Consider the following 26,305-nt stretch of genomic DNA (forward strand, 5'->3'; position numbering starts at 1 on the left):
TAATTCACTCGGTTGTATACTGCCCTGCTAGCATTGTGTGCCCTTAGACCTCTGGGCACCTTATTCAAATTAAAATAAATAAATACATTTCTTATATGCACATGCGGCACATACTCTGTAGATAAAGCACTTTAACTTTCTTTCTCACCGGGTTTGTAAACAACTTTCTTTCTCAGTTGTGTTATGTTTATGTTTAATTATTCGATTTTGACTTGGCCGCCAATATGCCCCGGTGTTCCCACTGTTCCAGCGTGGACTCACCAGATATTCACAGATTTCTTTATTCGTCTCGTGGCCTGCCAGGAAACATTCTAAAGGGGCTTTCTCCGAGGCCATACACTTTCCACGTCCCTGCTTCCCGCAGCTACTGCTGGACTTGTCTGTCTCACATGGGTCTCCGGTAGGTGAACAACTGCTTTCTGACACCAGCAAACGCCCAGAAAACCTGTGCTGGCTTCCGCCGTTCTTGCTGTGTGTTGTCTTCTTCGCGCAGCCTTCTGCTTCTGAGCTCTTCCACCGATCTTCTTTCAGCCTGTCGATCGCACAGAGGAGCGGCTTGCTCCCACCAGCAGTCTCTGAGTTTCTTGCTGCCCCAATTTTAATGTCCCGGGTACAGGTGTTTGCTCCCAGCAACTAGAGCGCTGCCTGTGCTTGGGGCTTCTCTTGATCTGCATTCTTTCACTCTTCTTCCTCGTTGCAGTGTTGAGGTGTTTCTGGGAACAGTAGCTCCTTTTCGGCAACTTGCTTAAAAAACGTTGGATAAATGTCCATAATGGGTTTTGATGGGAATTCGGTCATGGAGGATTGATATGTGGAGTTATGACAGAAGATTTTAGCAGATTTACAAGGTAAGCCCATGTTTGAAAGTTGGCCTATAGTTTGTAACAATAGGGATTCACTGCTCTCCATGGCGGTAACGGGAGGATTTACAATAGGCCATTAGAGTGTTGTAAATGGGAGGTTCATCCTGCAAGGGGACAGGGGGATACTGTGTGCCTCATTACACGGATGGCGGTGGACCAAGATGCTATTAGCTATTAGCACCTTGGTCCATGCCGGTAAAATACCGGCACCGCCTTGGTGGAAAGGGGAATTACTGCCCTATTCCAAGGTTGGTGGGGCGGTAATTCCCCCTTCCCCCATTGCCCTTCCCATTTTTGCCCCATAGGGCTCTATGGGAATGGTGAAGGCGCTAATTACGGTACCGCAAATTGCGTTACCGTAATTAGCTCCCTGGTCTCTTTGCGGGTTGGTTTTTAACGCCTGCAAAAAGCAGGCGTTAAATTCCCCAACCCGCAAAGGGACCTCGTAGTAAGGCGGTAAGGGTTTACCGGTAGAATACCGGTACCGGTAAACCCTTACCGCCTACCGTGTAATGAGTCCCTATGTCTCACCTGCTGATACCATCACCTCCTCCCAGATGTTGTCTCATCCCATGTGGCCCTCCCTCATATAGCCGTCCCCTGGCCACATGGGCGAGGTCAACGCCGGGGATTCATCACAGCAGATACGTAATGGTTAAAGAAATGTTGGAACAGAAAATTATTGCACTAATAGCTATTACACTCAAAACAAAGGCCAGGACTAATTCTTCCATGCGCTGTTCCCATGATAAGAGCTTTAAGCGAAGGAAATATCACGATAGATGGGGACTTTACTAGAGTAGTGGACCTGGAAGCTGATCAAACTTTACACTCACACAAATGGATGAGAGCTGCAAGTCTTAGTTAAACCATGAGTGAATTTTTGTTGATCAAGGCCTAGCAGTTTTTCCACAAGGAGGAGAGGAATTGCACAATACGTAAACCATCGTAGAAGCATGGAGACCACATTGAAGGATCTCCTTATGTAGATGGAAAGTCCTTGACTTGTATAGAACAGAACAACACACCAAAATGTAGATGTATTGATGTCTGTTTTCTATTTTTTTTTATACTACGACCTCCCAAGGATGTTCCCTTGGGAGTTTCATACTTTTACCCAAATGTACCAGAGGAGCCGATTTCAGGAGTCCCAAGATGAAAAATCATGTTGATAATCTGAAAGAGGTCAGTAGTTGGGAAATCTCTCCTGAGACTGACTGGAAATCCTGAGGTGGCTGGTTACTCTGACCCATCATATAAGTCACTAATCAGTAAGGTGTCCGAGAATCTTAGTTGGGCTAAACCAGCTGCCATACTGGAGAGAGATGACCTTACAGACATACTGGACAGTGGACCAGTGAGGGAAGCGATACTGCCATTCTACACTGCATTGAGGGTAAGTGTCATGGTAAATTGGCAAAAGCCGGATTCCATTCCGAGAGTCAACAAAACCCTGACAAAGAAATATAGACCTGTTTCTATTGATCCACTCCTCCAACAGGAAATTCTTACCCTGTTGGAGAAAGGTGTGATAGAGCTAGTACCTGCAGCGGTGGGGGATCAGGGATGGTACTCTCCTTATTTCCTAATCCCAAGAAGGACCCATCTTGGACTTGAGACGCTTGAACAACTTCCTCAGGAAGTACAGGTTCAAGATGGTAACTCTTTTGCAGATCCTTCAGGCCCTTCGACTCCTGGATTGGTTGGTCTCATTGGACTTTCAGGATGCTTACTTTCATGTGCCCATCCATCAGAAGCGGAAAGTACCTGAGGCTCGGGGTTGGCAGTTCTCACTATCAGCTTTGGGTTCTGCCATTCGGGCTCACTTCTGCCCCGAGAGTCTTCACCAAGTTTATGGCAGTGGTGGCAGCGAGTCTAAGGAGGAAGGGGGATTCACATCTACCCCTACCTGGATGACTGGTTGAACAGAGCCTGTTCTCCAGACCAGGCTAAGAGTCACCTCAGTCGCACTTGCCACTTCCTCCACGAGCTGGAATTCTCTCTGAACTTCAAGAAATCCCACTTGATACCTTCTCAAAAGCTTCAATTTATTGGAGCAGTTGTGGATTCAGCTTTGGGATAAACCTCGCCACCCGAGTTGAGGGCTCAACATCTCTCGCAGATGGTCCAAAAATGTCAGAGTGCCCAACATCTCCCGGCCTTCGACTTCATAGGGTTGCTCAGCCTTATGGCATCCTGCATTTTTCTTGTGCCAGAGGCCTGTCTGAGAATGAGATCCCTTCAGTGGGCTTTCAGATCCCAGGGGTCTCAATTCTCCGGCATAATGACAGACCTTATTCAGGTCCCGAAAAAGGTCACCACAGGATCTTCTGTGGTGGGCCTGCCGAGATAATATAATGAGGAGAACCCTTTTGGCAACCACGGCCAGATATTACAATTGTGACAGACGCCTCCCTTTAAGGATGGAGGGCACATATGAAGGATCTTTAAGTGAGCGGACACTGGTCTCAGTTGGAGTCCAGACTTTATTTGAACCTTTTAGAGCTGAGGGCAGTCGGACGCGCTGATGGCCTTTCTGCCCTCCATACGTGGGACAAATGTCCTGATAATGAAGGACAATACAGTAGCCATGCACTACCTCAATAAAAGACAGGGTGTGGGGCCTCTGCCCCTGTGCAGAGAGGCAATGGAGCTCTGGTTCTGGGCACTGAAAGAAGGAATCTCTCTTCTTGCAGTTCATCTAGCTGGAGAAGAAAACGCCGGTGGATGCTCTGAGCAGGCAGTAACTTCCCACGAGTGGGAGTTAACTTCTGGAGATCTTCGCGCTTTGGGGAACCCCTCAAATAGATCTGTTCGTGTCCAATGTCAATCGGAAATGCGAACAGTTCTGCTCCAGCGAATTTCCTCAAAGAGGAGCTCTACGGGACGCGTTCTTGGTGCACTGGGAATTTCCACTTCTGTACGTGTTTCCACAAGTCCCTGTCATTCCTCATGTCATCAGGAGGCTAAGGAAGTTTGTTAAAACCATGATCCTCATTGCTCCGGATTGGGCCAGGAGAACGTGGTACCCGGACCTTCTGGGAATAGCCATCTGCCCTCCAATTAGTCTTTCCCAGAGAAACGACTTGCTCTCGCAAGCAGAGTTTGGGGGGTGGGGGGATCTCCTCCTTCATCCAGAAATCAGTTTCTGAGAGGGTGAGATGCAAAGATCGGGACCTTCCGTAGGAGGTGATGGAGGTGTTGCTTTCGGCCAGAAGGCCAGCAACAAAATCTCTGTACCACTGCAGTTGGAACAAGTAGCCACAGTGCAGGGTGCACAATAGTCAGTCCCTTCGATTGCTGGATTTAGTAGCATTGTTCCTTAGATCTGACCTTAGGACATGTAGGATTATCAGCAGACAACATGGCAATAATTCAGGCAGCTAGGAAGGCCTCAACCCCGACCCAGTAAAAAAGTAAGTTGAACAGATTCAGTTTTTGGGCCTTGGATGAGTGCATCAATCCTCTGTATTGCTTGCTTAATGAGATTCTCTTTTGTTTCTCGTCTGGCAGCATCTGGTATATCTGTTTATTCCTGTTTCGCTAACCAGGCGTCAGTCTGGGCCTATCGCAACACTCAGGACATGCCTTTCTCCACTTCCTATCCTTTGGTGCACAGGCACCTGGATGACCTCACAATTCTCTATCCCCCTGTTCACAGAGCTCACATGGTTTCCGATCTGAATGGAATTATGGTAGAGTTGGCTCATAAGCCCTTGGAGCTGTTGGCTTCGATGGAGTTAAGTTTTGTGAGAAACCAGAAGGTGTCTCACCCACTAGTCCCCGGGGATCTGTCATCCAGGTGGCCAGGACTCTGCCATCGCTTTTGGATCCAGTTGCTGGGGTTGGACCAGTGCGGGAGGATCAACTGGGTGAGGGGTCTTGTTGGAGTGGGACATCAGATGGAGAGATGCAGTATCCCATTCCCTGTAACACCTTTACCCCATCCTACCAAGTAGGATATTTAGGAACTCTGTCCCCCTCTCCCCCTTTTTTACAACACGAACACTTTCACATGGACAGCCCACTATGAGGGGAAAACAAGACTACACCTGAGCCATATACCTGACATATCCCATTACAATGGTCAGGCGGGGTCAGGCAATTACTGACCATCACACACACCTGACTTCCATTAAGCTTCCGCACACGGATAAAAGGCGGACCACGAGAGCACACCCTGAGCGAGACAAAGCACACAAGAAAACAGCAGTTACGAGATGGCACTTTAACGAGAGAAGAAAGATGGCAAAACAGAAGGGGATTTCAAGGAGGGAAGTTCCCTTGACCTTTTTCGTCAAGGAACTATTACTTTCCTGAAAAGTCGAGAATAGAAAGAGTAAGACCAGGAAACCAGGCTGAAAAATGCTGCATTGTGTGTCGGAAGTAGCTGGGGCCCTCCCGCGTCAATAATCAAGGCAGGGAGAAGCACAAGCTTCGGTGGTACTGTCTTGGATCCAAGAACAAAGCAGCGTTAGTGAAATCAGCACAGCCGGTGAGGAAAGTCTATGTAAGGTATCCAGCTGAGAATTGGCAAAGTGAAAGTTAGAAAGAGATCATATCAAGAAAAGAGCGAGTAATTGTGAATCGAAGTGGTCCTGCAACGGGTTGAGCAAAGTCCTGTGCACAATCGAAAGTCTTTGATTTTTGAACTAAAGACTGCTTGAAAAAGTAGATGAAGTTGGTCTGAGCCCGGCGGAGGGTGGTCAATTGAAAGCTTTGTGTTAAAGTGGATCTTTGCCCGGCAGATATGATATGATATGGTATTTGTAACGCGCCTATACACAAGTGTTTCAAGGCGCGAAAGAGGGACCCATGGTGAACAGTGAATCACCCAAGAAGTTGTACATGTGAAATCCTAAGAAGAAAGGAACTTACATTTTTGTCGTGTTGCATCAGGCCCTCTGAAATAAGAGACTTTGAATGGCAAAGGGAATTTGGCACAGAAGGCCCTGATGTTGATGTTTTTAACTGCATCCTCGTGCTAGAGAAACCCAAGAGTGGGTAAGCGGAAGTGTGCGGCCATGTCCTGTGATGAAAACGTGGGGAAGGGAAGCCAATGGCTTGAATATCCTGACATATCATTTCTTGAACCCTTTTCTTTTTGCATAACATTGTTTCCCACACTGTTCATATTTAGAAGTAAGGATTGGCAATAGGTGTACTAGTCTAGGCAGTTTTATTTTGACAGACTTGACTAGGACTGTGTTCTTATTTGATGTCGTAGCTTGCTCCCATCTTTAGATTTAGGCTTAAATAGGCGTTCTTCAAACCCAATTGAAGTTCAATAAACAACCTTGAACTTTTGACCACTTGTGTCTTACTGTTTGATACCATGCCTTCCTTATAGGTTTCTTACCTGAAAGGTCACTCTTTTGGTGGCTCTCACATCAGTGCCAAGAGTTACTGAGATTGAGGTGCTTTTTGCCCCTTAGCCTTATACTGTTTCATCAAGACAAGATGGTTTTCAGGACACACCCGGCCTTTTTACCTGAGGTGGTATCCTCTTTTCATATTAATGAGGAGATGGTTTTGCCAACCTTTTTTCCTTCTCCTCAATCACTGCTAACACAGCTCTAAGTTCTATTGATGTCAGAAGAGCTGTGACGTTCTGCCTGCACAGAACTAAGCCGTATAGAAGATCATACATACTTTTGTCACATTCGGAGGTCAGCATCCTAGCTTTCCATGACCATTATAGATTGCTGCTTATGCTGCGCAAAATGGCAACCCTCCAAAGGGAATGTATGCTCACTTCATCAAGCCTAATGCCATGGCTGTGACTTTCCAGGTCAACATCCCCTGGGATGCCATCAGTAAGGCTGCCACATGGACCTCACCTTCGGCATAATCGTACACCCCGTCCTCTTTCCTCCATCCTTGTGTCACCCAACCTAGGGACGGTACTGCAACCTCTTGCAGCGCAAAATGTAGCTTCCCCTTTAAATTTAGTATAGCGAGCAGGGGTGTGGCCCGGCCGTGGGATCGCCCCTGAGACCCCGCCCTCCGGGACCTCACCTCAGTCCCTTTTTCTGCATGGAAGGTGTCGGATATGGCAGCTGGGCGCTGAGACTTTTAACTTTCCGCTTGCTCCAACGCTGTTTTGTTTTTCAATCTTATTCACCTACCTTCATTGCTTTGCCTCCTCTGGCGCATGTCTGCTGCAGGTGGATTCACAAGATGTGCCTCATGCGACCGCTCATTCCCGCCCTTGGACCCCCATGCACTCCATCTTGAGTGCCTGGGCACGACCACCTCTGGGACATGTACCCAGCTTTCAGCGCTCTCGGTCACCGGCTATTGAAGAATCGGTTGTCGCATTGGAGGTAGATCTTCCTCACTTCTCCTCCAGTGCACCTTAAAGACTTTGGGCCTCATTACGACCCTTGCGCGCCTGGAATGAAGGGGGCCGGTACGGGACCGGCCCCCTTCATTCCGGGAGCGCGTATTACGAGGTTCCCTTTGCGGGACCCGGACCAGACGTCTGGTAAAACCAGACTTCTTTTCCGGGTCCCCCGAAGGGAAGAGGGAGGTAACAACAGGACACTTATAATGTGCCCGCTGTTACCTCCATCCCCATTCCCATTGAGCCGTATGGGGGCTCAAATGGGAATGGGGAATGGTTCCTGCAAGGAGGACTTACCGGGTCCTCTTATGTTGGAATGACCCGGTAAGTCCCTATTTCAGGAACCCGGTAAATAATTTTTGTCCTAAGATCAGGTTCTACCGGCAAGAGTCCGTCCTCGGCATGATCCAGCACGACTACCGGCACAGGTGCTGACGGCGCACAGCCTACCAGAGCTTGCCCAGAGGTCGTGAGTCAGGACGATTCGACTACCGGCCAGCCGGCCGAGGGCTCAGCGCCTACCAGAGTGATCTCAGAGGTCGAAGCTTCTGTTTCAGGTTCAGGGCCCAAGGCGTCTCCTACCATGTCTGAGCCTGCACGTGGCTCGGGGCTCCCACCCAGAGCGTGGCACAAGGCCACAAGATGGCAGATAGGCACTTGGTAGAGGCTGATAAGCTGGCGGCCATCTTGGATTTGGCTCTTGCCCATTGAATATGGGCCTTGCAAGAAGGTTCTATTCCCCTTCCCTCTGCAAGCAGCGGCGGACTGTATGGTACAGGCAACTGGTCTTATGGGTACATCTACCCATCGCAGCCTTATGGCTACATGCCTCAAGCGCCTCAGTGCTTTGACCAGGAGCGGCGACCCATCGATTCGAAGGGCTGACCCCCTAGGGACCCACCGGCGGGCGAGGACCGCTTCTTCGAGCACTTCCTCCTCCTCAAAGACATAGTGAAGGAGGTGATACCGCAGGTAGTGTCTCCCCAGCTTCCTCCTCTGGGCCCTCTGCCTGTTCCTCCAGCGCTAGTGGTGCTAGTGCCTGTCCTACCCTCAGTCCAGGCCTTACTCGTTGTTCAGACCCCTGCGCTACCTCCTGTACCACCAACACCTCCCCCTCAATAGCTGTTGCACATTTCTTCGGCTCCAGACCTAGGGCGGACCCTGCCGGCACCTGTCTGTAAAAAAGGAGGAAGGGTGGGGGGAACGATGATGATGATGACCCCCCAAGACGATGAACCCTCTGCATCTATTAAGGCCTTTCATGACCGCCTTCAGGGCCTGGAGAAGTTTTTGAGGGATCCCCCTGCTCGAGGAAGCCCTCCAGGTGTCTGGAGTGCTACCAGAGGTTTTGGGCAAGTGCACCATGATCCATTTTAGCATCCCTCTCCAGAAAGATGTCATGCAGATGGAAAAAAGGTCTTGGGGAAGCCCAGGGTCAACGCCCAGATGAAGAAGAAGTTGGACTGCAGGTTCAGGCTGGCGGACAGGGAGCCAGTCCTCCTGGCCTCACATCCTAAACTGCATTCTTCAGTGGTGGCTGCGGCCCCCATCCAGTCTAAACTATCGTCTTCTTCGTCTTTCTCCTTGGGAGCCACCTCCAGTTGAGTCAAACGCTGCTATGCCATATCAGGGCTGCATTTGCGGCAAGCCAATGCAGATGACTTTTTAGCCGCAGCTAACCAGAAGCTGTGTCGGAAGCTCGGGGAGTTTCTTCCTGACCTCCCTCTGGAAAGGCAAGCCACCTTCAAGGCAGGTCTGGCAGATGCCCGGGCCGTTGCGCAGGACCTCATGGAATCTTCGGCCTCCCACATCGACACAGTCGGCAGAGGGCTGTGCCTGGGTGTCAAGATGAGGAGGACAGCATGAATGCATGCCACTACATTTTCGTCTGATTTGCAAGAGTGGATCCTAGATCTGCCCTTTGAGGATGTCGATCTCTTTCATTCGTCAACTGATGACGAGCTGACAAAGAAGAAAACCTCCACTCAAACCGCCAAGTCCTTGTCCTTCCTGACAAAGCCAGGGCAGAAGTCCTTCCCTCAGTCTCGGGGCAGGACCGAATTCAAACCCTGCACTTTCACCGACTTCAAGGGGGTTCAGGACCCCGGTACGCAGAGGCCTGACAGGTTGCCCAGTGACAATAGGAGGGAGCAGCGGAGGACTTTGCATGTTTTAGTCCGCTCCCCCATCTCAGATGCCAAGAAGCAGTGACGTCACGGTCTGGGAACACAGCTCCCAGTAGGGGTCAGGCTGGCTCTCTTCCAGGACAGCTGAAAGTGTTATTTCAAGAGTCCTTGGATCCTTTCTATAGTCTCCACGGGCTTCAGTCTTTTTTTACCATCCTCTTCTCTACGTCAGATAGAGTCCCCAGCTCTTTTACGGGAGATTATTTCTCTTCTGGAGATGCAGGCGGGGTAACCGGTTCCTCAGTCAGACAGGGACTTCGGTCTCTACTCCAAGATTTTTGCGGTACCCAAGACCAACCAGGCCGGCCTGAGGGTAGTCCTGGACCTGTCATTTCTCAACCGGTCTTTACCGCTCAAACGCTTCAAGATGATTACTCCCACGCACATAGCGGATTCCCTGTGTGCATGGTACTGGATGTGTTTCCTAGACCTCAAGGCTGCGTACCTTCATGTCCCCATTTACCAGCCGTGTCAGAAGTTTCTGCGGTTCACGATTGTCGTACCACTTGCAGTATAAGGTGCTGCCCTTCGACCTCAATTCGGCCCCTGATGTGTTCACAAAACTGTGGTCTCTGCTTGGAGGTCCATCACTTATACCCATATCTGGACGACTGGCTAGTCAGGGCCAGCTCTCCCGATGGGGCAGTGCACTCCTGCCAATGGCTTGCAGACGTTCTGCACCAGCTGGTGTTTTCCCTCAACCGGCGGAAGTTGCAGCTGACTCCTGCCCAGGATCTGGTCTTCCTGGGAGTGCGCTGGTATAAAGCAGTGCAGCCTGTGTTCCCCAATCCTGAGAGGCTCATTATCCTCTGCAAGGCGGTGGGGCACTGTATGGCCAATTCGTCCACCTCAACATGGTGGTTCCAGCTCCTTCTGGGACTGATGGCATCCTGCATGCTCACAGTGCATCACACCCGCCTCATGATGAGGCACCTCTAGCTCCACCTGGCTGCCAATTGGGACCAGGAGGCAGGGTCTCAGTCAGACAGGATCCCAATACCCGGGCTCTCCTCCTCCCTCCTCCTACAATGTGGCAGTGGGAGCTCCCTTTACCCGGCCAGAGCCCACCCTGGTGGTGACGGATTCCTCTTTCGGGTTGGGGGGGTTACTCTGAAGGGATACTCCATTCATGGCGCATGAGCCAGGGCAGAAGCCCTCCAGCATATCAATCTGTTTGAGCTCATGGCTGGGGGCCTGGCCCTCAAAGCATTTTGCCCCTCAACAGGGACAAGGTAGTTCTGGTCTGGATGGACAATTCCATAACAATGTTTTACCTGAACAAGCAGGGTGGCATCCGTTCTCCCCTCCTGTGCATGGAGGCAGTTTCGATCTGGGAATAGGCCCTGACAGAGGGGATTTTGGATTTCGATGGTCCACCTCCCGCGGGACAGCAACGCAGATGCGGTCCAGCTCAGCCACTTGAGGTTCAACAACCACGAGTGGGAGTTACACATCAACTCCTTGTTGCCCCTGTTTCACAGATGGGGGTTTCTGGATCTGGACTTATTTGAATCTCCTCAGAATTCCAGGTGCCGCCAGTTTGCTTCATGGGCTGGTCTGGGTCAGGGGTCTCTGGGAGACACCTTCCAGATCCGCTGGCATGGCCACAGGTGTTACGCGTTCCATCCTCCCCCATTGCTGCAGCCTTATCCTGATTGCCCTCCACTGGCCCTTGAGGGCGTGGTTCTCAGATCTGCTGCAGTTGTGCACCCAGGAGCCTTTCCATCTTCCAATCCCCAGCAAGGGGCTTCCTGACACAGCTGGGCGGGACAGTGGAGCACCCGGACCCACCCAGGCCGGCCCTAGCGCCTTGGTTCATGACCAGCTGAGAGTGCAACATGCTACATTTTTGGATGACAACTGGGACATCATACAGCAGGCAGGAGGCTGTCTACCCGATCCAAGTATAAGAGCAAGTGAACTAGGTTTTGCCACTGGGCTTGCGACAAGCGGCTGGACCCCATCTCATGCTCCCTGAACGATGTGCTGGCATTCTCTGCACATCTGGCTCGTTCAGGTAGACACACCCGCACCTGTTTTGGTGGCCATTGGGGCATATAAGAATTCCCCAGAGCACATTTTTTCAGCAGCCAACCTGGTGGTTAAAGCCCACCTCAAGGGGTTGTCCAGGCTTTTTCCTCTGGTGCATAGGCCACATCCAGTCTGAGATCTCAGTGTGGTTCTGGCGGCCTTGCAACACAAGCCCTTTGAGCCGATGGTCTTGGTGGACATTCGGCTGGTGACACTGAAGACGGTACTGTTGGTCGTGCAGGGTCAGCGAGCTACAGGCGGTGTCATTGTGCAAGCCCTTCATCACGTTTCACATCAACAAGGTCATCTTGCGCACTTATCCAGATTGTTTTTCAAGGTGGTGTCTTCATTCCATTTGAACCAGGAGGTCTGTCTGCCAGTGTCCTTCCCGCACCTGCAGTCTGAGGCAGAAAGGGATCTACATTTCTTGGACTTCAAGAGAGTCCTCAAGTTCTATCTTTCACAGACCAAATCCTTCAGGAAGTTTAGGAAATTGTTTATAACTTTCGGGGGCTTGTCTCCCAGAACCCAGGCTTCCAAAGCTTCTATCTCCGGTTGGATGGTCCAGGCCATCTGCAGGTGTATACGGCCATGGGCAAACCCGTTCCGGAGGGGATTAATAGCCATGCGGTCAGGGCTAAGGCCAGGGACGTCGCGTTTCAGAGGTATGCTTCTTGGGATGTCGTCAGCAAAGCAGCTACTTGGGCCACTCCGTCGGCCTTCTGTTAGCACTATTCTCTGTATACCAGCTCCAGGCGTGAAGCAGAGTTCGGTCAGGTGGTTCTGAAGAACCTTTTGCTCTGTCCTTGATATGAGCAGGTTGTCACAGCTAAACCCTCTGGTCTTGTTCGGTGGAATCACCCATAAGGATGGAGAAAATGGGACAGGACGTATGGGTAATTATAAAGTTACTCACTATAATGACTAGAGTACTCCTAGTCCATAGACTCCTTTCCGCCATACGTCCCACCCACTTTCCCCCGCTTTTATGCCAGGGGCTAATAGATTAAATGTAGCCAGGTATCTAAGCGTCTGATGTGTTTAAAAGGGGACTGAGGTGAGGCGCCGGAGGCATGGCCTTGGGGGTCAGCAAATCGGAAGCTCAATTTTTTGCCCAAAGGATCTGGTACCGTCCCCATGTTGGGGGACGCCCACAAGGATGGAAGAAAGGGGACTATGGAATATGAGTACTCTAGTCACTACGTGAGTAACTTTAACTTTTAAGCCTACCTCATGGTTCCAGAGAAAAGATAAAGACGTAAAATACAAAATGGCAGAGAATAGGACATGGAAAATATACATTGATACCCCAATGACTACCAACATGGTACATTGGGTTACCAATGCAGTGAAATGGATTGCACTCAGGGTAAATCCAGAACTAAAGAACAGCTGCCACCAGCCTACTCTCTAAAACCAATGTGGGGTGAGCATGAATGGGGAATCTTATGGGCGACCCAGGACCAAATAGTGAAAATGTGTTGCAATGGAAGGGGGACCTTAGGCGAAGGCCCTCTGGCCACGAAAATTAGGTTGGAGATCCATAAGAAAGAGGGGAGAAAGCCACAAATGATTTTATGGTTGGAGACCATAAAAGTGACCCTAGGGTCTCCAAAATAGGAATTGTCTATTAGGATTGAGGCTCTCTGGACACACTGCTGCAAGCCTGGTTGCTTGGCAGGGGCCAGTCACATGGTCACAGACTAGTCCTTGGGAACGAGACCCACCCTAATACATCAGTCCAAAAGGACAGCTTAGTACTGAAAGTCTTACTCTCTGGTTGTTCACCCATAGAATTAGTCCTGGCTAAGTGGCCAAATGATAACCCCACCCCCATCCCCGAAAACCATACATCTACCCCAGCCAAAAGACGAGGGCTTGAGAACCATGCGAGCCATCAACACCAGAGACCAGTCAACCTCCAGGGGTCTCTAAAGTCTTGTACATTAATTTGGGAAGCCTGATGATCTGGCTACCTGCATCAAGCGTTGCCATGATAAGACCATCCTTATTACTTTTGTTGTTTTCTTTATGGGAGTTCACTGCTTCACTTTTGTTGACCCTTACTTATACATCAGGTTTTGAAATTGCTGGGACATGGAGCACTTTATTTCCTGCTTGTGGCTTAGTAGAGCCTGGTTAGCTTCCCAGAAACCGGGAGCTATGTTTTCACACCTCAGACCAACTGATGCCATACAAATCTACATATGCAATGTATGGTTAGGAATGTGTTTGAAGGAGAAGAAAGGAAACAACTAGAGGATATTTATTGCACAAAGAATCGTATATAATGAACAACATTTTTTCATCTAATGCAGAAGTTTTTTTTTTTTTGCAATATATTTTTATTTTATTTTTTAAGGTCAAACAAACACACTACAACTGTTTCAAAACATAGAAAGCATCATATTTCAACACATTTTCAAACTCCCCCCTCCCCCTTTAAACTAGAGCCGGTTCTCACATATCGTTTACGGGAACATCACTGGGTGGCACACTACCTAGACAGCCATCAACCGGGTCCTCTGTTTCGTTGTCACCCTGGTGAGGGTTTGCCAATGAGGCCACCAATTGCCGCCAGGCCAGCAAGGGCCCTAATTCTTCTTCGCCCCCCGCTGGTGACCGCTTCAAACCAGACTATGGATTCAGCTTCCGCCCACCTCAAGAGGTCTGTCCACCATAACTCCACCCTAGGTCTGTGGGCCGCCTTCCAGCCCATGGCGATCCTACGTTTGGCCAAGACATAGGTCAGGTCCTTCATCTTGCTTATGTGTTTCAAATGCCGGGGTCTAGGGAATAGTCCAAGCAAGCATGACCAGGCCGATTCCACATCCAGCACCACCCCCCCGCCAGCCAGTTTCGTCTTGACCTCGTTCCAAAATCTATGCACCTCCGGGCAAGCCCAAAACATGTGTAGCAGTCCCGCGTTCACCTCCCCACACCTGGGGCATTGCTGTATAGCTGATCCCCCAAACTTTGCAATCTTCCCGGGGGTTAAATAAGCCCTGTGGGTAACATACAATTGAAGCTGTTGGAATCTCGCGTTACGGGACACCTTTTTATGGTACCTCTGGGCCCGTTCCCACTGCCCATCCGTCATGGGTCCTCCCACCTCCTCCTCTCAATCTTGTCTCAATTGGAGCAACTCCTTCCCTGCCCTTGCTCGCAGGAGCTCATATATGCTCGATATTTCGGGCCCGTCCTCCGATAGATCATACATGGTTTCCAGGGAGGCATCTGGATCCTCCGCGAGCACTGTCTCCGGCCATCTTTCTCTAGTCTTTTTCACCAGCCTAGTGTAGGTTATATATTGGCCACCATGTACTCCCGTCTCTTCCTGCAGCCGCTGAAAGTCCACCGCCTCCCCTTCCTGCCATATGTCCCCGAGGGTGGCTAGGCCTACCTGTTCCCAGTATCTGCGGACCGATTCAAGTAGTTGAGAGTCGCTCCCACACAGAGCCGCCAAAGGGGCCTGCTGGGAGTATGGTTCCGAGTCCCCCCCAGTCTTCCATGTCCTGTGCCAGATCTCCCAGCCCAACCTCAGTAACCGCCCCTTGCCCACCAGTTTATCTCTGCTCAACCACACCACTTCCATCAGAAAGTATGGGGCTGTATCTTCGCGCAGGAGCCTGGCTTCCGCCGAATCTTCAGTCGAGAGCCACCTGGCCACGTACTGCAGCTGCCCCGCCAGGTAATAGAGTTCGAAGTTAGGCAGGTCTATTCCCCCCCCTGTCGCACGGGTTCTGGAGCTTCCACAGAGCCACCCTATTCCTAGAGCTGCCCCACACAAAACCCCTACACACGCTGTGAAGTTTCGCGAATAGCCTCCTGGGTATCAGAAACGGGACGTTTATAAAAAAGTGCAAGAGTCTAGGTAAGACCACCATCTTGAGCAAGGCCGCCCTCCCCATCATGGTCAGGGGTAGTCTGGACCAAATTACCATACTGTTCTTAATCCCCTCTATCGCCTTTTCCGTGTTTTGCTTGTGTTCTGTCTCGATCTTGTGGTAAATGTTTATTCCCAAATACCTAAATGTTACAGGCTGCCATGGTATTGGCAAAACAGGCAGCCTCTGCACCGGGACATTCCTATATCTACCCAAAGGGAACAGGCTGGACTTTCCAGGGTTCACCGATATACCGGAGAGGATGGCGTACCGTTCTATCACCTCTAGGACGTACTGTAGGTCTTCTTCTGGGTAGCGTAAATAAAGGAGCATATCATCCGCATATAATAATATCAGATGCTCTCCACTGGCCGTGTTTATGCCCACCTCCCCATATTGTTGGCGCAAGCATATTGCCAGCGGCTCCAATGCCAGTATATATAGCATAGGTGACCAGGGACATCCCTGTCTGGTCCCCCTGCCCAGTTGCCAAGAATCTGAGACCTTGGACCCTGTCTTGACCCTCGCCATCGGGGTGCTGTAAAACAACTGTACCCATCTGAGGTATCCGGGTCCCACTCCATACCCCTTCAGGACCGCTTTCAGCCAGGGCCATCGTACCGAGTCGAAGGCCTTGACCGCGTCTAACGACACTATAGCCAGCTCGCCTGTGTCCTCCTCAGTTTGGTCTATGACATGGTGTAGCCTCCGGTGGTTATCGGTGATGTTCCTGCCCGGAACATATCCTGTCTGATCTGGGTGTATCAGTTTCTTAATCACCCTCTTCAGTCTATTAGCCAGCACCGCCGTGAGTATTTTGCTGTCCTGGTTGAGCATGGACAACGGTCTGTAAGACCCGCGCTCCACGGCCGGCTTGCCTGGTTTCAGGAGTAGGATGATTACAGCCTCACGGAGGGACAACGGGAGTTCTCCCTTCTCATAGGCTTCATTGAAAGTGGCAAGCAGTGGCTGGAGCAACTCTTGCTGGTATGTTTTGTAGAACTCGCTGGGCAGCCCATCCGAACCCGGCGCCTTGCAAGTGGGCAAGTTCCGAATCACTACCTCCAGCTCATCCGAGGTGACGGGTGCGTCCAACTCAGAACGTTCTAGATCATCTAAGGTGGGCAGCTCAATGTCCCCCAATGTGTCTAATATGTCTTGGCCCATATCCTCCCCCGAGTCCTCATACAAGTGTCTGTAAAACTTAAGGAATTCCTCATTTACCTCTTTCTGGGTGTTGCATATGCTACCTCCTTCGCCCTGAATCTCACTAATCACCGAGCGGGGGGTCTCACTCTTATACAGCCAGGCCAGCAGTCTGCCTGGCTTGTCGCCCCCTGCGTGTATCCTCTCCGTATATTTCCTGTAGCTGAGTCTGCACAGTCTATCCCAGAGTGCACTGCAGGGCAACTGTAGCTCCTCTACTTTGGTTCTGTTATCATGAGCGGTGCTCACGCAACGCGTGAGCTCCTCTAGCTCCCTTTCCGCCTCCCGGAGCTCCCTTTCGACCCCCCCCTGTAGCCCCTTAACTTGGGAAATAGCTACCCCACGCACCACCACCTTAAACGCTTCCCACAGTGTGCCCACAGAGCTTACGCTTCCTGTGTTTGTATCAAAATATTCTGCAATGGCGTCCCTCAGGCCCTCCCGAAACCCCTCATCCTGCAGAGCCTCGGTCCTAAGTCTCCATGTAGGGATCTGCGGGCGTGGGGGCTGGTGTCTCCTGTCTACTACCAAGGGCGAGTGGTCCGACAGCACTCGGGCTTTGTATTCTGCTCCTTCTATTTCTCTCACTATCACGGCTGTTACAAACATGTAGTCTAACCTCGTGTACGAATCATGTGGCGCTGTGTAGTGTGAGTACTGTCTATCCGTGGGATGCAGCCTTCTCCACGCATCCTCTAGGCCTAGGTCTTTCAGTAGGGTACTCGGCGCTTTAGCCGCCAGTGCCGTTTTTCCTGCCCTGTCCTTGGACCTATCCATACTGGGGTCTACGGTACAGTTAAAGTCCCCCCCCCCCACACTACCGTACCCCCCGCCAGGGGGCCAAGTTTACCGTAGAGGGGCCTAAAGTAAGCCGCTGTATCGTTATTGGGGGCGTACACATTTATGATGTGTATTTCTCTGTTTTCCAAGAGACCCGTTACCACCACCATTCTACCCTCCGGGTCCACCGTAGAATCAAGCACTCGAAACGGCACGTGGGGCGCCACCCAAGTGACAACCCCTCTGGCATACGCTGAGTACGCCGCCCCCACAACGGTGCCCTTCCATTTCCTCCCGACCACCTCCAGCCTTTCCCTGGTGAGGTGGGTCTCTTGCAGCAGGGCTATGTCTACGCGCATCCTCTTTAAATACATCATCACTATGTTGCGTTTAAGGTAGTTGTTGATGCCCTGTACATTCCAGGTCACAATTCTGAGATTACCCGATGCCATCTAGTCGGTCTATCTCCGTCCCATCCCTCCCCATAATGTTCCCCATGAAGGGTCGTTTCCTGGCTCCTTCCCTTCTGTTAACAAACCGTGCCCCCCTCCCCCAACCTCACACCACTGCACACAACTTCCCCCCCCTCCCCACCAACCCCCAACAATAGCCCAGCTCCATCCCTGGATCTCAGGCCTACCCACGTCTGGACCCGTCTCGTGACCAAGGACCCCGAAGGGGTGTCACCAATCTAACAGTGACCTAACTAAGTGTACTACTATCGGGTGCAGAGGTTGCTCCCCCGGAGCTCCCAGTCATCTATTTAGGAGAAGTGAATTCAATGGGACCCGCCGGCAGATGCCGTGACTTCCCCCACACAAGCACAATATCAGACTATATTCTAGTCCCAATGTCATAGCTATGGCCTCACGGGAGCCTCTGCAGTGTGCTACTTATCTCTATCCGCTTCTGTCTGGGCATCCGATTCCTGTGGTCGACCTTGCATATCCAGCCATTCCATTGCGTCGCTCAGCGTCTCAAAGAAGAGGGATCTGTTCTTATGAATCACCTTTCACCTAGCGGGGTAAAGCAACATGTAGCGGTGGCCTGCCTCTCTGAGCCTCCTCTTCACCGTTCCAACGTTCATTCGACTCCGTTGTACAAGCAGCGTGTAATCTGGATACGCTGTTATATTCGCTGACCCCCTTTCTATCGTACCCACTTTCCGGAAAAATTCGAGAATCTTCTCGCGGTCACGATAGTTCAAGATCTTTGCAATCAACGGCCGTGGGGGGGCTCCTGGGGCCGGTCTCCTGGTCAGGGCCCTATGCGCCCTTTCGACCGCGAACCCCTGGGTCAGCTCTCCGCCTGTAATCTCCTGCAAAAGCATGGTTTCAACGAAATCCGTGGGGTTAGATCCTTCCATTCCCTCCGGTACCCCCACTATGCGAATGTTATTGCGCCTGGCGCGCCCCTCCGCCTGCTCTGCTCTGTCCTCCAAATTGCCCACTCGCTGCACAAGGGCATGAAGTTCCTTGGCGTGTGTATTGCACGCCTCCACGGTCGGGGCCAACTCCTTCTCCAGTTCCCCAGTGCGCTCCGCGATCGTTCGCACATCCTGGCACAACAGGTTCACTTCTTCTCAGACCGCTCCTATCTTGAGGTTTAGGCCCTCTTGCAACTCTTTCATGGCCAGGCCCAGCTTCGTCTCCCAGGCCACCTTCAGGTCAGCAATTGCTGCCAGCACCTCCTGGATGGTACCCAGTGGGTCCGTCGCCGCCGCAGGGGTTTCATTGCTGTTGCCCCCTTCCGCGCCCCAGGGCGACCTAGCATAGGTCTCCATCGTAGGCTGCTTGATCCGGGGTCGCACCACCTTGGAAGACATCCTGTTGCGTCGATTGGGCCCACGCGCCCAGCTGTTTCCTCTGCAGTGGGGGCTCGCCCTTATGTTCTTGCTTCCAGCCCGATGCGACCCTTCTATCTGGTTGGGCTCGCCCACGTTCCGACCAACCTTGTCTTCCTCAGCTCGTCAGACCTTTTATGGCCCTTTGTCCACAGGCGGCCATCTTGGGTGCTCCCCTTACTTCGCGCGACCGCCACCTTCTTCGGGGTCTAGTTCCGTGAATATGCAGTCTCGCCGTTGGGGAGGGCACACACCGTATGCCCCCCACTTTCATACGCCTTTAGATGCACCGTGGGCTCAAAGGTCCGCCAAAAACCATCACTTTTTTCCCAGGATCAGGATCGGATCCTCGGGAGCTCCTCCAAGGAACGTCCTCTCACGTAGCCATCAAGCCACGCCCCCGTCTAATGCAGAAGTTAGGTTCTCAACGAGGTATGCATTAGTTCCTGGTTTCCCAGGTGTAGCTCCTGCCTTGGGGGTGATGCCTGAAAACCAGGAGCTGCCTTCAATTCCTGCTCAGCAAGTCCTAATTTCAAACCGTGTTGTACATAATCCCCAAATAAACATATTGAGCCTGAACTATTTTGGTCTTTGTGCCCTTGATCACAGGTGTCCTACGTGGCACTATGACAAGCAGGTTCTTCTAGAAAAGGCACATAACTGCCATATTGCCAATGAAGTCTGGTAGGAGGTATGTTAGAGGCATGGTCTCAGAAAAATGGGCTAAAGTCCTTTCACTGTGGGGGCCATGGAGGTCAGGGATTATGCTAGTGGAGAGTGGGTCTCTGAAATATTTTCCCTCCCTCCACCTCCCTAGCAGTTTGATCATATCTTTCAGCCCCCTTGGGTGGTTTTCTTCCAAGGGCCTTGACACTCTCACCCTGATCTTGGATAGTCCTCATTCCAGGAGCGTTCGTCTTTTGCACAGTACAAATGTGCCCTAGCTGCACACACAGTGTCTCCCACTGCTCCTGTATTAACACAAAACACCTCTGCCATTATAATGAAGCTACCCCACATCAAATTGCAGTCTAGCTGCACACATAAGGTCTCTCTCCTGCCCTTATACTTGCACAACACCTCTGCCATTAGAATGCAGCTATCTCCATGATAAAATTCGGTTTAGCTGCACACAACATCTCTCTCGTATACTCTCCAGCCTGACCTACCGGCACCCATTCACGTGTTTGCTTAACACAGTTGACCAGCAGAGACTCGGCCACCCCTACCTACCTTCGAACTGTCCAATAGTGTACCCACGCATTATGCAACTCTCTGTTGAATTTCCCATACTCTGGTCCCCAAGGGCGTTCAACCTACAGCATGTTGAGACCGTACCAATGGTGAAAAGCGTTATACAGGTGCCCATTACATTACATTACTTCTCTGTTTGTAACCATTTTCATTAAAATCACAGCAAATTAACTTGTTTCCCCTTTCTATGTACAAGCTCCCTGCTAGGGTTTTGCTAATTCTGTGCTATTTCAGCCATAATTTGTGACAGACGCATATTGCTCACGGTTTGAATTTAATTGTATATGAAATGCTATGTAATTGCAATTTGGGATGTGCACAAGCACCAATTGCAGTAACCACTGTATGCTCCTCGGCTACAAAAAGTGAATTGCGTGACAAGGTCACCTTTGGAGCACCCAGAGCGGAGGATCGGGGTACCCTGAGTGTCAAGGGAAGTTCCCAGTTATGATATTAAACCCCTGGATGTGGTATATGGGGGTCACCCAGGGCTTCTCCAGTCTTCTCTCAGGCGCCCTGTTATGTGCCAGAAAAGTGCAACTTAATTGACTGGTCCCTACTCTACACCACTAGAACATGTGCTTCCTAAGGAGGGAAAAAAGTGCCTAATGTTATCCCAATCCCAAAGGTTTCCCTCATTGCCATATAAGAAGGGATTTCTGGGTTCTCTTCAAACTCCGCTCACAAGTCCACAGACAAAGTGTGGGACTCTTGAAGCACAGGTTGGGTGTGCAGAGTGAGAAGTGCATCGCAGAACAGAGATCAACAACAATCAGGCAACCTTAGGGAGAGGGAAAAAGACAGAATGTGTACGTGCACTGTGCTGAAACGCTCATAACACGCAAACACGTTTACTGGCCTCTTGTGCTCAAGGCATTAGGTCCTCTTAGGATAGGCCCGCCACTGGATTTGATTCAACTTTCTGTCCTTACACACGTTTTTGCCTTGCGATATCTACATACTTGTGTTGATTAAATATTCCCCTAGGTCCTGTTGGAGTTTCTTACCTTGACTGACCCTAGAACTCGTATGCAGGAAACACAGTTCTATGAACGTTTGGCGCGTTTCTTTGCCAAACGCATTTTCACTTAATATTCCACTTTTTGTTTTAACCACAAAAAACAGGGGAAACAGCCTCCCCACACTCCACCCCTCATGCCCTTCCTTACTATATCCCTTACCCATACTTAGCATCTGCACGTTTGTGGTAACAAAAAAAAAGTGGGAACAAGTTGGGCGCATATGCCATTCAGCAAAAATGGCGTATACCGGAAACAGGAGAAAAGTAGGGTAAAACTACCACAGCAAGAATAAAGGTTGCCTTTTAATTTTAAACTTGCACCTAACTCATTAGCTGCCCCATCAATTGGTAATCCTAAATTTAATGGCTTTGCATATGCAGACGATCTGGTACTATTTTATCACACCCCGATAGGTCTACAGCGCCTGATCTCAGCCTTTGAAAACTACGCACGTTCGAACTATATCATCATCAACCCCATCAAAACCTTCATTATGACCTATAATCATTTAACTAATAAAAGAACGAGGAGCTTTAAGTGGAAGATGGCAAAACAAAACTTGCCTATGGTGAAGGAAATCAAGTATTTAGGCTTCATGATTCGATCGACTCCCTACATGGCAGCCTGAGAGTCGGACATAGGGAAAAAGTTGAATCAACTTATTTGCCAAATGAAACAAATCCTCTGTGCTTATTGCAGATTCACCCTTTTTACCTTTAATTAAATGCTATAAGGGCAAGGTGATTCCAATCCTAATGTATGCAATTGAAATCGAGAAAATGGCCCTTAAAATCAATTGGGTTCGAATTGAGGGTTTGATTTGGAAAAAAGTTCTCAACCTACCACGCTCATTACCCATAGACAGGCTACACTACGAATTAGGTCTACAATCTCATGTAGAATGGAGAAGGATTATGTTACATAGATCAAACATAAGCCCTTTAAAAAATTCTCTTTACGTAGATATATGTGGCCTGATGGAATAAAATACCAACAAGTGTCTCCGTGAGTTGAAACATGATGCCATAGCAGTGTTATTGAAATGCTTGTCCAAAGAAAAAGAACTGATGGACAATCCACTCAAGATAAAAAACTTAATAGGTCTGAGTGATTGGATTGCAACTAGGGCATCGTTTGTAATTATGAAATGTTTTGTGGACTTCCCTGTCATTGACAAATCCCTGGGCTACTTGTCACCTTACCTTCGGAAGTTCCCTAATCCAAAGTGGAGGACGAACTTCCTATTTTTCCACATGAACCTATATGTCACGCTCGACCTGCTGAGAATCATGAATAAAGCCACCTTGGTGGATATTACGTGCAATCTTTGCGATTCGGGTGCCCGACAAAATGTGAAACATCTCTTAACGTCGTGGTTGGGCACTAGACAGCAAAGGGTTGTTTACTTTTCCTGTTTTGTACACCATGACTGGCTTCATTCCAAAGGAATTCTGGAATCTAATGTCAGCTGGAAGAGAAACTTTTCTATCTCTGGAAGTTTTTATATGATATGATAAGGCATTTATAACGCACCTATACACAAGTGTTTCGAGGCGCGACGAGGTAAATGAGGGGAAACGGAGGGAGGACAAAACAACGATCTTACTGGGCCTAGTGACATTGAGATCACGCAAGTGCAGAGGGGAGGGGAGACATGCCGGTGGGGGGGGTGGAGGATGGGCAAGTGCAGGGCCTTGGGATCAATACACGTAGTGCAGTCAACAGGTGTTTAAGTGCAGGAAAAGGGACTGTAGGGTTACAGATACAGACCACAAGTGCAGGGATGCCAGGAGGCAGTACAGGTGTGCAACTGGGCGGGCAGGGACCTCGGCCCGGGTTCAGAGGGTAACCAGGTGACCAGTGCAGTATCAGACAGGAAATCAGCAGGGGAGAGGAAGAGAGAAGGCAGAAGCAAAGAGGAAGGTCTTGAGGTGCTTCCAGAACCAGAGATGGTTCTGCTCAAGTTTCAGAGAGGCAGGGAGGCTGTTCCAGAGACAGGCGCAGCCGAAGAAAGAGATCTGCCCCCAACTCGTTGCTTGGAGAAGCGACTGGCCCTCAAGGAGTTGGAGGTAGAGGAGCGATGAGCTCTAGTAGGAAGATATTTCCGAAGAGAGATTTGGAGGTATTGCGGTCCCAGGCCCCAGAAGGCCTTGTGGACAATGCAGAGGGTCTTGAACTTGATCCTTGCTGCCACTGGGAGCCAATGGGGAGATTTCAGGGCTGGAGAGCTACAATCCGTGGACTTGAGGCCAAGGAGTCTCGCAGTCCTGTTCTGGGTGAGTTGTAGAGGACGAAGAGTAGAGGCAGGCAGATTTATAAAGAAGCTGTTGCAGTAGTCCAGCCTATAGAGAACAAGAACTCTGGAGACAGTGAGCTTCTGGGGGAAGGTGAGGAAAGAAAGAATACCTCTGAGGTGGTGCAACTGGTAGTTTGACTTCTTAGAGACGTCAGAGATGTGAGGAGAGTGTGGAGTCGAAGATTACCCCTAGGTTCTTGGCCTCACAGGTTGGAGCAGGAAGAGGGCCTAGAGTGGACGGCCAAAGAATGACAGGAAAGGAAGGTGCAGGTGTGCCGATGTGGAGGATCTCTGGAACACCACTTCAGGATTGCAGACAGACAATCCAGGAGGAGAGAGGCAGAAGAGGCGGCTGAGGGGAGCCTGAAAGCGACCTGGGTGTCATCCGCATAGCAGTGAATGTTGGAGCAGAGAGCAGTAATGCGGTGGGCGAGAGGTGCCAGGTATTGGTTGAACAGCCATGCAAAAAGGTTAGACCCTTGAGCAACACCACAGGTAGAGTGAGAGAGAGAGTAGAGGAAGGACCCAAGTTTGACCTGGGAGGGTCGGTCAGAGAGGAAATAGGTCAGCCAGGCCAGGGCCTGATCAGTGATACCCAGGTTGAGCAGGATGGCATGGATGACCGTGTCAAAAACAGAAGAGAGATTGAATAAGATGAGGACAGAGGGGTGATTAGCATTATGGTTAGAGTGCAGGGCTTCACGGATGTTCAGGAGAACAGTTTCCGTGCTTCTGGCTGCTCTCAAGCGAGAGTGATGGTCATGGAGCCAACAAACAGATTCAGTGTGAAGATTAAGCTGGGAGAGTTTGCGTAGGAAAGGAGTAATGGAGATCGGACGATGGACAGCCGGAGAGGAGGGGTCGGCTGAAGGTTTCTTAATAAGGGGGTGCACAAGAGAGTACTTCAGGGGGAAGGGAAGATTCCAGTGTCGAAAGAGTGGTTGCAAAAGTGGGCCAAGGCTGAAGCGAGGTTGTCAATGTGATCCTTGATGGTTTTGGATGAACAGGGAAGAACCTGTTTTGACAAGACTTTCATAGATCGGACTTGTCTGGAAACCTCATCAGCGGTGAAAAGAAGAAAGGCGCAGAAGGGGGGAGGCGAGGTGGCCACAGGGAGGCCAGACGTAGAGGAGAACGTAGAGGGAAAAGGAGCAGAGGACGAGAGGGTGGACAGGATGTCCTGGGTTTTAGTGATGAAATCTGTCCCAGGAGGATAGCTTAGCAGCAATGTGCTTACCTTGGAAACAAGACGACTGGAAGCAACAAAGGTTCGACCCCCGGGTCCGCGCTTAAAAACCTCTGGGTATTAAGCGCGTTATAAATATGCAACTAAGACATATTCTGGTAACAGTGCCTCGATGCCCCCTGTGTGAGCGCTTTAAATATGCAAATGAAGCCAAGACTGTGCAGAGGTCCTGTGAGGGGACAGGCGAGGTAGAGACTGCAGCAGGATTGGCCAGCTACTTACAGATTTTAAAGAGTTCGACAAAGTTATTAGATGCCGCAGAGACGCCGGCTTGGATGTGAGCTCTCTTCTTAGTGTGGACAGAGAGTCGGTATTGCCTTGAGGCTATTGAGGTTTTTTGGAAAGAATTGAACCAACTATTAGGGTATGACGATTGTGTTGTTAGATAAGTGAAAACATCCTACTCATTCAGTTTTGTTGGTAGAAGTGTCCTCTCTTTTTTCTTGTTTTTCTCTTGTATTTTTAATTTTTTCTTTAATGAATGTAGTGAATTTAAAATGTGATATGTGATTCTAATGTTATATTGATTAATTGACTTTTATTTTTTCTATTGTATGTATTGTGAAAAGTCAAATGTTGACGAACCACAAATAAAAAAATAAAAGAAATGGTTGTCTTTACCAACCACTGATAAGGGATCTGCCAGTTAATCCATTTGCTGTTTAAGGAAGACCTCTCTTGTTTCTCCAAATCTTCTGTGCTGCCAAGGTGGCTTGATCTCGACCCCTTTTGTTCAATTCTGAATAAATGCTTTTCTCTTTTATTTGTTCCATATAGGAGTGATGTGTTCCTCACTCTTCGGAATGATTGACACCACAGTGCCCAGTTGCATTAAGCAGTTATGATAACGCCACTTTTCCTTGCATTGAGCGATTCTGATTGTACTGGACACTTTTTGCCCCTGGCAGGTTTGCCGCAAGTATGGATGGGCGAGAAGAGCATTCACCACAGGATCAGGATCATGCACATCACTTGAAAGGAGTGCTGTTGGATTCCATCACAACGCTCGAACAGGTAACACTCTTTTGAGAGCTATTAAAAGGTGATGGCTTGAAAAGCAAGGACAGCAGGAGGGCCATCAAGTTTTAACATTCCCACGTTATGATTGGGAGGAAAATAACAGACACACGAGTACAGAAGAGAAACGATACAGTTGTAACATATAGTATTTACTCAAGTAAAATCTCTGTGTACTTCCAGCTAGGAATGTGCGCATTCAAAACTAATGTTGGCATCAATTGATGAAAATAGCACTTAACCTTAAGTAATGTGTGGAGGATCAAAAGGACATGGACACTGTATTGACATTTCCACTTGTATATTTATTAAAGAAATAAGCCTAACT

The 26,305-nt window shown here is 49.9% G+C and overlaps 1 protein-coding gene across 4 annotated transcripts in view; it reads left to right on the forward strand.

Annotated features, from left to right (window-relative positions):
• Positions 1 to 26,305, forward strand: part of GRAMD1C (GRAM domain containing 1C) — a 2,017,351-nt gene that overhangs the window by 1,866,325 nt on the left and 124,721 nt on the right. For all 4 annotated transcript variants that reach the window (XM_069635887.1, XM_069635884.1, XM_069635886.1 and 1 more), the window contains one exon: positions 25,869 to 25,974. In XM_069635887.1, coding sequence (XP_069491988.1) covers positions 25,869 to 25,974 — 106 coding nt within the window. The remainder of the gene's footprint in view (positions 1 to 25,868; positions 25,975 to 26,305) is intronic.

The sequence above is a fragment of the Ambystoma mexicanum genome, chromosome 7p (assembly GCF_040938575.1).
Source record: "Ambystoma mexicanum isolate Mex_15411 chromosome 7p, UKY_AmexF1_1, whole genome shotgun sequence".
In the NCBI taxonomy this organism is placed as follows: domain Eukaryota; kingdom Metazoa; phylum Chordata; class Amphibia; order Caudata; family Ambystomatidae; genus Ambystoma; species Ambystoma mexicanum.